Below are 13,077 nucleotides of genomic sequence, written 5' to 3' on the forward strand. Positions count from 1 at the left end.
GAAAATGAGAAACAAATTTAATGGTCCACATTTTCTTGCATATTAGAGTTGAGAGTTTATCCTTTGGGCATCTTTTTGTGTGCTTAGATCCTGCCTCATATACAGGCCTCATCTAATCTAATCTAATCTAATCTAATATAATATAATATAATATAATATAATATAATATAATATAATATAATATAATCTCATTAACAGTATATCAGACCACAACACAACACAAGATTGTGATAAAGCAAATTACTACTTAACAGGTGCATGAAAGAAGGGGAAGGCTAATGATGTTGTATCTTAAATGGTTTCATGTAACAACATGAAGAGTATGAAGTACATAAACAAGCTCATGGTGTATTTAACCATTTTTCATGATTACAGTAATATTGTATTTTTAAACACATGCATTGTAGTTGCTCTACACCTCTGTATTTTATTGATAATATTGAAAATCAGAAAAAACAAGATACTAGATACACTTAAAATATTAAAAGAAAAATAGGATATCAAAATTAAATGAGGCTCCCTTTCTCCTTATTTGGAGAAAAGTTTTGTCTTTTTTAAATGTGATATGACTTGGAAGATGCTTGAATACTAAATTCTTGTAAAAAAAAAAAAAAAAAATTACTATATAAAGTCACAGCACTGAAATTAAAAATAAAGCCAAATTAAATTTTACTCAACAGAGGTGCAGAGGTTTTTTGAACTGTCACTAGTCAAGTGAAGTGGGGAACAAGAGAAACAAAGCACTTAATCTAAGAATTCATGAAATATTTTTGATTGGTTCCAGTGTGACATGTCATCATGACAGATGAGCAGCTATCAGAGCATCTTCAATCCTGTGGTGATCAACTGGCTGTTTATGGATACTGCAGATAGAAGGAAAAAGATCCCAGCGGTCAAAGATCTTTGTGTCTGAGAGAGAGCATCAAACCCTCCAAACAACGCTCAGAAGAATGAGAGAAAAACTGAGATGGGATGGATGTGTTTCAGAGAAGGGAGCTTTGTGCAGGGACGCACCAAACAGGGTGGGGGAACCAGAGGAGAGAGTATCCCACAGGTCAGGAAAAAGCAGAACTGTGCAGGTGGAAAAAATGCACAGGGAGCCTTACTGATTTTGACATTACTTTAACTTGAACTGACTCTCAGCAGCATTCATCTCTTCACCTCTCTTACATTTCTATTTAACAACCAAGAAGAGAGACATTACAGTGACATAAAACTGGAGGAACTTTATTAGCAGACAGAGGATGTACAGAAAACTGTAGCGGGGTGTGGTAGGACCCAATTGCAGCACAACCAAACAAGTGAATAGTTGGTAATGACTTTTATTAATGAACCAGCAGAGATATTGCACACAGGTGGTTATTGTGGATAGAGGAAGAGGTCCTGGGCCAGGGCTGGAGATGCCGTGTTGCGGAGCAGGTGAGTGGAGCAGGTTGGGGAGACTCACACACACAGGGACGAATTGGTGGGAAGGCAACGGTACCGTTAGGGAGCAGGCTGGAGACATAGTCAAGGATGCAGGAGGATCGTGGACGGGGACAGAAGGCTGAGGCGTTTACCGGGGCAGAGACAAGGCAGGATGGTCAGGGACGAGCAGAGTTGATACAGGGAAGTCAGTCTGGAGATGAATGCTGGAAAGTCTAGCATGATACTAAGAACAATCTGGCAAAGAGTGAGTGAACCGGGGATGCATATATACTGGCTAGATTGGAGATGGAGTGCAGCTGGAGGCAACAGGTGAGGACAGTGAGGCTGATGAGGAGTTGTGGCAGAGTGGAGAGAGACAGAGGCAGGGTGAATGGAAAAACACTGGCTGTGACAGAAGACAGTTACAAACATTTGACTTTACACCTGTTTTGAAATTTATACATCACAACTAAATTGTCCTTAAGACATTTTACCACAGCTCTGGAAGTATGCTTGGAGTCAACCTGTGTGCATCCGAGCTTTAACTTCCTGGCTGATGTCTTGAAATTTTGGTTCAATATATCCATATAATTTACCTTCCTCAAGATGTCATCTGTTGTTGAAGCTGAAGTTCAGCCTCATCAAACTTAAACTTTGAGCTGATGAAGCTGAACTCTGAGGTGATGAAGCTGAACTCTGAGCTGATGAACCTGAAGTTCAGCCTCATCAACTCAGAGTTCAGGTCCTGAATTCTGAGATGATGAAGCTGAACCCTGAGTTGATAAACCTGAACCCTGAGCCAATGAACCTGAACTCTGAGCCAATGAACCTGAACTCTGTGCTGATGAACCACAACTCTGAGCTGATGAACCAGAACTCTGTCTGTAAACTTCTGACTTGAGCTGTACAAAGATATTACAGTAATGTATAGCCTACCTGAGAAGATGGTTCATTCCTCCTCTCCTATTATTACTGCAGTAGGTGGCAGGATCTCTTCCAATATTCAACATTTTTTAAATGTGCCAAAGCTGTTTTTTACAAATGTTTTTTGTACAATTGTGTTAACCGTGGACATTCATTTCTTAGTTAATGAAGGTGGAGAATCTGAATACACTTCTCCAGGTTTACTCCCATACAATATAAGGAAATGACAGATATGTTGCCATATTGGTGTTTCGATAGAGTTTACAAACACATCTAAATGATTTTTTAAAGGTGTTGAGAAAACATTTATTAATAAACATACATGGAACATAAATAAAGTGCCATTACTATAAGGTGCACTGCCATTATAGGGTCTTTTTTAATATAACTTTAGGTTTCCAATAAATGAAGCCTTAGCTTGACGCTCTAATCAAAATTTCAAATGATGCACTGACAACAAGTGGCAGCAAGTCTGCATAGCTCGTGGTTTTTTGCAATGTATTTGTATATATTAGTATATTTTTTTGTCGATTGCTGTTTTTTATTCTACGTCATCGTTTCATCTGACGATGGAGAAGATAATGTACACAAAGGAAGAACTCCTGGCTTAAAAGTTTACCAGATGTGGAGTTAAACATCTCATACCAGCTGAGCTGAAGAAGCCATACTGTGGATGCAGAGGGGCTAAGCTAAAGGCTAGGAGATGGAGATATAAGCCTTTTCTACCATCGATCTTCATGAGAAATGTCAATTCCTTGGCTAACAAGTGTGATGAACTGGAGGCACTTGTGAAGAACCAGTGAGCATATCGTGAGTGTTGTATCATGTGTTTCACAGAGACATGGTTAAACGACAACATTCCCGACCATTGTGTGGATTTACCCGGCTTCACTGCAGTATGAGCGGACAGAGACGCCAGAGCAAGTGGAAAGAATAAAGTTGGAGGACTGGTTCTGCTTGTGAACAATAGATGGTGCAACCCTGTTCACATCACAGTAAAGGAGAAGATCTGCTGTCAGGATATTGAACTGCTGGCAGTGGGTCTTAGACTGAACTATGTACCGAGGGAGTTCTCTCACATCGTTGCCATCGTTGTTTACATTCAACCACGAGCTGAGCCTGCAGTCGCATGTGACGTCATCTGCGAGACTGTTGAGTCCTGCCACATCCAGAAATACTCGGATGACACAGATATTGTGGCCCATATCAGGAACGGGCAGGAAGAGGAATACAGGGATCTGACGATAGCCTTCAGTGAATGGAGCAACAAGAACTGCCTCCTTCTGAACACCTCCAAGACCAAGGAGATGGTCATGGACTTTCGGAGGTCTAGGCCCACCCTTCAGCCAGTCAACATTCAAGGGAAAGACATTGAGGTGGTGCACACTTATAAATACCTAGGTGTGCACCTGGACAGTAAACTGGACTGGTCCCTGAACACGGATGCCATCTACCTGAAGGGGCAGAGCTGGCTCTTTTTCCTCAGGTTGCTCAGGTCCTTTGACGTCTGCAGTGAAATGCTGCACATGTTTTATCAGTCAGTGGTGGCCAGTGTACTCTTTTATGCTGCAGTCTACTGGGGCAGCAGCATGTCCGACATGAACACAAGGAGACTGGACAAGCTGGTCAAAAGGCTGGGTCTGTGCTTGGCAGGAGTCTGGACTCGCTCAGGACTGTTGTGGAGAGACGCATGCAATGTAAGATGGAGGCCATCTTGGACAATACCAACCATCCTCTCCACAACATTCTGGCAGGACAGAGAAGTGGCTACAGGTGCAGCAAATGTCTTATCTCACTGCGCTGCAGAACAGAGAGGTTCAGGAGATCCTTTGTTCCCACTGCCATCAGGCTATACAACACCTCAGCCAAAGGATGTGGATTAATCTAATTATAATTTATTTGTTATCAACTGTTATTATTATTATTATCATTATTATTATTATCAACAATGATCTAATGGACACATGAATTTCTTTTTCTTAATCCACTTCAAAAAATCCATAGGACCACTCATAAAGTTTAGCAGTGTACAACACAGAAAAATAATAAAACAGAACAATGTCCATTTTCAAAGTTATTAACAAAAAGTGAGAGAGAGAGAGAGGTCAAAAAACTGTGTGGCTAAACTCTCTGCTTGCCTGACAGACCTGATATTACTCCCCATCTTCCATTTATGGAAACATCAAAGCAATACAGGTGCGCAGTAACTAAAAGGCAATGATCACAGTCACCTATTCCCCTATATTACAAATGTAACAAATGAAATTATTCAAAATAAAAAATGAATAAGCAGATAAAAAATGGGGTTGGGGGACTTCATCTTTTCTGAATCAATTTTTCCTTTTCTTAAATTACTATTCCATTAATAGAAGAGAGACTTTACAGTCACTGTCCTCCCACGCTTTCTCTCCTTCCTGTTGTCTCATGTGTACATACTAATAACTCATCCTTTCCTTTGTCACTTTGTCACAAATTTGACAACAAATAAGTTTGTTTATGCACAGGTGGGGTGTGTGTGTGTGTTTGTGTGTGTGTGTGTGTGTGTGTGTGTGTGTGCGTGTGTGTGTGTGTGTGTTCTGTGGTGTTGTGTTGTTGCTATTGGTCTGTGGCGGTGTGCGTGATGGTTGGCGTGGTTGTGCGTTTGTGTGTCGTGCGTGTGTGTTGTGTGTGTGGTCCGTGGTTGTGGATGGTTGTGTGTGCTTGTGTGTGCTGTGTGTTTGTGTGTGTGTGTGTGTGTGTGTGTGTGTGTGTGTGTGTGTGTGTGTGTGTGTGTGTGTGTGTGTGGTGGGGGGTGGGGGTCCTTGGGGCAAGCCCTGCATGTCTTTATCCAGGAGAACAGGTACAGTAAATATAGACATAGTTCACATGATGCTAACTGAAGGTCTCTGAATGAGACAGACTCTGAACACGCTCTCATAGTGGATATCAGTGGTAGGCCTCATCCTACAGAGCTGTCTCTAAGTCACAGACTTGAGGCAGGCCTGAGTCCAAGTCCAAGTGTCAGGTCTCAAATCCATATACTTGACACAGAATGGGTTGATTTAAAAGTGAAGATGATCTTACAGAAAGCTTTAAATATTCCTTTATTGACTCAGAGCATAACATATGGCAGATATCAACTTCCCTTATTTCAAACCTGGAACATGACATGAAAATTCCCAGCATTCCTCTGACATCAAGTACAAGTGTTGATGAAAAGTGATGAACATGTATATATTATAATATATTTGACACATCCTAATACTAGGTGGTAGTTTTTACAATATTTGTGAAGACACCTGTGTGATTCATTTATTATGTATGCTTTTTTCTGTTTGTAAAAGACAAACAGACAAACAAAGTGTTGGTTCGACAAACAATACAAACAAATAAAGTGTGCAAAGACAAATTTACCTAATGAGACCACTCAGTTTGACAGTTTGTGACATCCACACAGTCCACTACAAAAGGCCTGAACCTGGATCATTTACTCACTAATGTTAGGTAGCCTCTGAACGCTGGAGCAGAGCCGTGGTGACCAACAAGCTTTTCTTTTACACACGGAACTCATCTATTACATTCATCAGACAAACAGTTTCTGGCCTCTGTTTATAGAGTTTCTCTGAACATTATGTTGAGGATTTGCAGCAGACGTCTGGTAAGCGACAAACCTTCATTTAATTCTGTTTAAGCTTAGTGACATTACACAAGGTAGATAACATCATATTTGTTTATTCCTGCATTAGCATTTCTTACCATGTATTAATATAACATGTATATATCTTAGACTTTATTAACATTAAGTTTTTATATTATATATTTGACTTATGCTCAGAAATAAGAGGTCTTAGGTCTTACTCATGCCATGGATCACGTCATCATTTCACAATAACTACTTCTAAGCATTCATGTATTTAAGTACATTCTTGTATCTCTCAGGCAAAGCTGGGCATGATGAAACCTTGTACCTTGGTGAAGCCAGTAGCAGCGACTCTGGTTGCTGGCAGAAACCTGACTCAGCAGAACATAGTGCCCAGTCTGCCTGTCCCACCTCTGAAGCAGACCTGTGAGCTCTACCTCAGCTTCCTGGAGCCCATCGTGGAGGCGGAGGAGCTGAAGCAAACAGAGATTTTGGTGGAGGAGTTTCTGAAAGCAGGAGGGGTCGGAGAGAGACTGCAGAGAGGCCTGGAGAGGAAAGCAAGCAACACTGAGAACTGGGTGAGCTCAACAACTACACCAACAGTTGTGGACACATTTACTGAAACACTGGTGTAGATGTTCTCCTGAGAGTGACCTCTGACATTTCTGTATCTATTTAGCTCCTGATTTACAAAAGGCACTGACAGAGAGCTCATACACACAGTTTATCATCTCCAGGTTTAGAAAACAATTTATGCTTTTCTTGACTAAATAATAATGTAATGATTTTGACTTCCGAACATCTGCTTTGACAGTTAGATATCTCCATCTTCAGGACCAATCCTAAAGAAAACAAGCCTCATGTCTGTCCAGACTAATTTAAGACATGTAGTGAAGACTGTGAAGGAATCTAATAAAAGATATAAAGTATTTTTGATTTGTGATATAAGGATATCTGACTTGACTTTGTTGAGCTTTGTTGTTCTTGTTCTGCTGTGTGTCTACTCGTCACAGCCTCATGACAAGGAGGGAGACGCATCATTTTAAAAATCAGCATAAGTAGTTTTTAAAACAGAGATCAATTAAATATATTCTTAACAAAGAGTCACAAAGTCATTGAGCATGAAGGTCAGTAAGGTCAGTGTGATGTGTGAGTATGTGTGAGTGTTGTAGGATGCATAAAATAAACTAGGAAAAACAAAAAGACACTATAAGGCTGTCACATCACCAGACTGTCTGCTGATAGAGAGAGAGAGAGAGAGAGAGAGAGAGAGGGAGGAAGGAGCTTCAATGCTTCCTATCTTATCTCCTTTGGCAAAGGTAAGACTTGACCTTCCTTTATGAGAGGAAAGGAGAAATGCCATCCCACAATTCCGTGCAACAGCAACATTTAAAGTGACACACCATTGTAGTTTAACCACAGCAGAGCCACATAAATGTAGAAACAGCAGAGCAGCTGTTTCATGTTTGTGACTCGATCCAGAACTGATGGAACTCCTTGTCTGATCGACTGAAGCCCAAATCCTTAAATATAGATTAATTCTCTTTAAATCCAGTCAGGAGTCATGAAGAACAAGCAGATTGAATCTATAGTTAACAATATCGTCACCATAACTAAATACTACATAAATGTCATTTCACTAAATCCCATTGTGTAAAGCTTTAAAAATGAATTTTCTCTACTCAACAAATTTATATAGCACTTATGTCAAGAAACTATGTACTTATGTCTGAATATAATTTATTCTAATCTCTTGCTCAGTTCCTTATATCTATTTAATTATTATTATAATGGCTCAACTTTCTCTATTTGTTTTCTTTCTTTTATGTCATCTTATTTCAACATTTCAATCCTGTATGCTTTGTTTTTGTGGTTAGAAGAGGAGGATTGGATTTATTTAAATGTTATAAATAGTTAAAAGAAAAATGCTAAACTAGAAAAATCATAGTGTTAGTGCAGTAAGATTCTCTTCCTAAGTCCTGATGAATTCTCCTTCACATCTTTCCTTGACATGATGGTTTCCATCGAGTATGAGGAGAAAAGGTTAGAGAGGAGATAGTTTTGACTTTTCGACTGCAGCCCTAGACTTGGTGTCACCAGAAGGCACTGATGACCATGCTGCTGGTAGCAAGGTGAATTAGACCCTGCCACACAAACAACAGCAGGGGTCGCCACATACTGCAGCAGAGGGAGTTCACTGAGAGAAACAACAGAGTCAAACTGTAAGCGATTCTTATATGACAGAGGACGATGCTTCACATATGGAGCCTACAACAAATTCTAAAACATGGACGTTCACACACATCTCCACAGTAACCACATCAGTGACCAATGGCCTCCCTTATTGAATAAAGGCCAGAACATTATGATGTCAAAGTGAAGTTGACCTTTGGCCTTTTGGGTATAAAACATCATCACCGCATCATTTTATTGTGTGAGACATTTGTGTTCAATTGTATCATAATTACTGAATGAATTCTTGAGTCATGCCAAAAACAGGTCTCATGAAATCACAGCGACCTTTGACCTTTGACCAACAAAATTATAATCAGTTCCTTGACTACATTACACTCAGGAGAATAGGTAACACCTTCTCCAACCTGAACAACCACACAGGTCATTTTTTTCAACCCTGTGCTACGACCCATAGGAGTGTCTCCTGAAAGGATGTTACTGCTGTTGGATGGAGGAAAACCCCAATGAAGCAGCTTCTTCAGTGTTTCTGTCACTCCTGTCCTTCATCTGTCTATGTTTCTGTCTGAGTCTCTGTGTCACTGAGTGCTTGTACCTGTTTGTAGTTAACAGATGACTATGTGAAGTTTGAATATCTGGACAGACGGAAGCCTGTGGTGGTTTATTCAAACCACGGGATGGTCCTTCCCCACATGAACTTCAGGAATAAACAGGAACAAATAAGGTACACACACACACGCACACACACACATACACACATACACCAGAACCAGATAATGACAAAGACAAAGACACAGGCTGTCCATGTAGAGTCCCTAGAGAAGTTAAGACTAATGAGGGAATCTTACATCCTCATCTCGACTACCTCAATGAGTGTATTTTTCCACTTAGGAATAATTCTCCTGGAGAACACTGGCAGTCAGCTTTTGTGTTGTGTTTGCTGGAGAACAGGAAGGAGGTTGCTCGATGGTGAATTTGACTGTGGTTGAAGTGTCCAACTCAGTGAACCGGTGCCAGACTGTCAATAACCAGAATCCACCCCCTGTATGACAACGGGGGGCTGGACCTAAGTCTATAAAGACAATCAGACCCCAGTCTGTTTTCTCTTGGTCAGTGTTTCCAGGTGAACACCTTGGCACTTTGTCACCTCCCTGATCCACTACAGTCCAGTGGCCCTATTTCTCCACTGCAGTTGTAAACCTTCACACCTGGACCGGTTCATCTGTACAGAGGACACCTGTTTGAGTGTTTCAATATCTTTTTGACCTGTAGTTAAAACTGTGACATTATCATCATCATGCTGACAAACTAACTGACTCTACAAAAAAGATTAACTCTGTTAGACCCTGTCTGATTGGTTCCAGAGACAAATGGAGCACATAGCATCTCTGACACCTCTCTGAACAGGGACTGGTACACGAGATCAGAGCCCCCTGTAGCCCTGGAGGTCACTGCCTAAAGGCTGAGAAATAACCCTATGATGTCTTCAAGTTCATCATGGATCAGGCTTGAGTCTTCAGATTGTGGGTGACTGGCCCATGACAGTCAGGACATAATTCCTGTTTAACACCATACTAACCTTGTTTTCTCTGTGTAGGTTTGCTGCTGAAATAATATCAGGTTGTCTGAATGTAAAGACAATGGTTGACAAGTGAGTACTGATCTTAAAATGCTCTCCTTTCTCCACTTTGATTCATTTCTGTCCTCAATGATGTTTATAGGATTTGATTTTTAATTCTAAACAAAAAACCAAATCATGTGGTCTATTTGTTTTTTGTTTACAAACAAACCATCTAATTCAAAAAAACTGTCCAATTTTGTTTTTTGCAAATTAATTTTTTTATTTCCCATTTGGCAGAGACAGTAGATAGGTGGACAGACAGGAAGAGGAAATGAAGTGTAAATAAAGTCAAAATAAAAGCCAAGAGGACATAAAAGTGTAACATTAAGCAAGCACATGATCTGCACCAGGGTTATAAGATATATAGATGAATGAATGAATGAATGAATACAAAGGCTACATAATGAAAAAATCTTTTAGGAAAAGTTCCTGACAGCTGAGTCTGACTGCTGCTCAGGGGACCCCTGCTGGTCACTTTAGACAACAGTACTATGTCGTAATACAGCCTATCACACACTTTTTGGATAAAAGAAATTTCAGATCTAAATTAAAAGAACAAAATAATAAAAGCTATGTAATTATGTAACCTATGTATGCATTTGTTTATTCATACATTCATAAATTCATTCATTCATTCATCTATCTATCTTCTCACAACAATAAAAAAAAATGAATTAGCAAAAATCAAAATTGGAGCGCTTATTTATTTTGGTTGTCTGGCTTTTTGTTTGGAAATGAAAACAAATAGACCACATGATTTCACTTTTTGGTTAAAATTAAAAATCAAATAAAACCATATGAATTTGGTTTTTATTTTCAAACAAAATAATGATAAAAGGAATTGACAAAAACCAAAAACTGACCAGTTTGATTGGTTTTACGTATTTTGATTCTGACAGCAAAAACGGTTTTTAATTTTGGTTTTAAAACAAATAACAATTTCATGTTTTTATTTTTCATTTTTGAATTACAAATGAATTGCAGATTATCCGATGATAGCCAGATCAAAAATGGTAACTGTTTATTTTGTTTGACTGAAAGCCAGAGATACAGATCCATTCTCTGAATAATTTGAATTGATGTTTGAGGAAGTTTGGAGAATTTCAGATTTGCTTTCTGTCCTTATAAGAAGGGTCAGGTTTAGTCCCATCAATTCAAGTATTTGAACTTTACACCTAAATCTAAACACAAAACTATGCAACATGAGAAAGAAAACATGTGACTGTTGACTGGGGACTGTTTTTTAAAGGCACATTGTTCTTATAAACGCTATCATGTGTGAGGACATACTGCTGAATGTGACGACCTTCTAACGGCTATAGACCTTCTTCATTATTTTATTACATAGACAAAGTTGAGTCAAGATGCAGGCAGCCCCACATTACTCAAAGTGGTCCTCAACATCCAGTGAATGAGGCAGCTTCAGGGACATCCGTTGTAAATTATATTGATTGGCTGATGATTGTGTGTTTTGCAGTGACACATTACCTGTGGAGTACATGGGAGGGAAGCCGCTATGTATGAAGCAGTACGAAAGGGTGTTGTCATCCTGCCGTATCCCCGGTCCAAAGACGGACACTCTGGTGTTCCACGCCAAGACCTCCAACGCCCCCAAACACATCAGTGTGGTACACAACTGCCAGGTGAGGAACACCACATCACCGAGCTCATCTGGGACTATTAAACCTCTAAGACTTATATCTTGGAACTATCTTCAGAGTCCACTTCACCAATGGTGAACCATCACCTCCCTATGGCAAGCCATTTTAACATTTAATGGCTAAATTTGACTATCCGGAATCAACACTACAGATAACACAATTTTGACTAGTCGTAATTACATTTTGACCAGTCAAAATGACAGTTAGAGATATCTGTAAATCAGTTTTGTCTAGTCAAAATTGAATTACAGATAGCTGCAATGACGTCATTGAAAATGACATTCAACTCGTGACACATCTATAGATTATATATCTGTTATTCAGTTTTAACTAGGCAGAATTAAAGTTAATGATATTGCAAAAGTCATTTTGACTCCTCAGAATTGTTGTGCATGATGTTGCTCATGCGAGGCTTCCCATTGGATACTGGCCTAAATGAACTTGAGCCGAGCAAACAAATCATTTGAACAGTGTTAGCTGCTGTGGATAAGATAATTAGAAAATGCCATGAAACAGAAAGAGCTCATAATTAAGGAATATGTAGGGAACAAGAGCTTTGTTCACTTGAGAGTTGTTCCAGAAATCGATGTCGTATTGAACATTTATTGTCTCCAGACGCACGATTGCATAATTACAGATAAATAACTAAAACAACATTTCAGGCTCAAGATTTTTTTTTACTTTAAGCCCTGTATTCCTAATAGGACTCTGTGTATTGTATATAGTACTTCTTCTGACACCCTGGGGTCTTAGGGGCCTCAGGGTGTCATCTTTTGCTGAGTCTGTAATCCAGTCTTTCTGTCTTGTGTGTCCTCCCCTTGGATTCAGTTTTTTGTGCTGGACGTGTACAATAGTGATGGGACTCTGCTAACAGTGGATCAGCTCTATGTTCAGCTGGAGAGGATCTGTAAGGCCTCACCACAGACCACCACAGAGCCTGTCGGCATTCTCACCACCCAGAACCGAGACGTCTGGAGCAGAACCTACAGCAGCCTCATCCAGGGTGAGCACTCCTAAAGACCCACCTGATACCTCATGATAATATGTGGAATAAACTTCTTCAACAGTAAGAGAAGTCATGTGACAGAAAGGGTAAACTGGTCTGCATGTCTTTGTGTGGCTTACTTGATATAAGATTGGTATGATCCTTTTTGTGTAATATTCCTTTAAAGTCTCACTGAACACATCAGTTCTGTAAATCACATGATCTCCTTTGAGAAAATCATGGGACATTAATTCAACACAATATCCTTAGGTATGATATAAAGGACCTGTTTCCAAACAGCCAATCAAATCTTTGCATGGAGCAGTCACATGATTGTTCATTCGCAGGAAGATAGTCAGCAGCTACACACCAGCCACAAAGTGTGAATGACAACCCACCTTATCTTTCCTGATAATGTCACTGATCACATCTTGTCCTGCTGCTCAGCTTGTTAAACAAGTCATCAAAACATTCAACGGGAAAAAGTCACCTGCTATTGTCAGTTTGCCATTAGATACGTAATTAGCTCATCAGTACATTAAAAAGCTTCATACCTTAAACCTTGGTATGGTCCTAACAACACAGTGCTCCATCTGCTGTCAACACAGACATGCCACAGCAGGCTGGAACAAAAAGACAGGCACCAGGAAAGAGAGAATCGTGTTTT

The 13,077-nt window shown here is 39.8% G+C and overlaps 1 protein-coding gene across 1 annotated transcript in view; it reads left to right on the forward strand.

Moving 5' to 3' along the window:
• LOC111231796 (carnitine O-acetyltransferase-like) overlaps positions 1-13,077 on the forward strand; it is a 31,190-nt gene that overhangs the window by 9,686 nt on the left and 8,427 nt on the right. Inside the window, exons 3-7 of the mRNA XM_022759039.1 lie at positions 6,250-6,528; positions 8,749-8,867; positions 9,741-9,794; positions 11,242-11,407; positions 12,254-12,428. Of these exons, the coding sequence (XP_022614760.1) occupies positions 6,250-6,528; positions 8,749-8,867; positions 9,741-9,794; positions 11,242-11,407; positions 12,254-12,428 (793 nt within the window). The remainder of the gene's footprint in view (positions 1-6,249; positions 6,529-8,748; positions 8,868-9,740; positions 9,795-11,241; positions 11,408-12,253; positions 12,429-13,077) is intronic.

Source organism: Seriola dumerili, unplaced genomic scaffold (genome assembly GCF_002260705.1).
Source record: "Seriola dumerili isolate Sdu_G_001 unplaced genomic scaffold, Sdu_1.0 BDQW01000319.1, whole genome shotgun sequence".
NCBI lineage: Eukaryota > Metazoa > Chordata > Actinopteri > Carangiformes > Carangidae > Seriola > Seriola dumerili.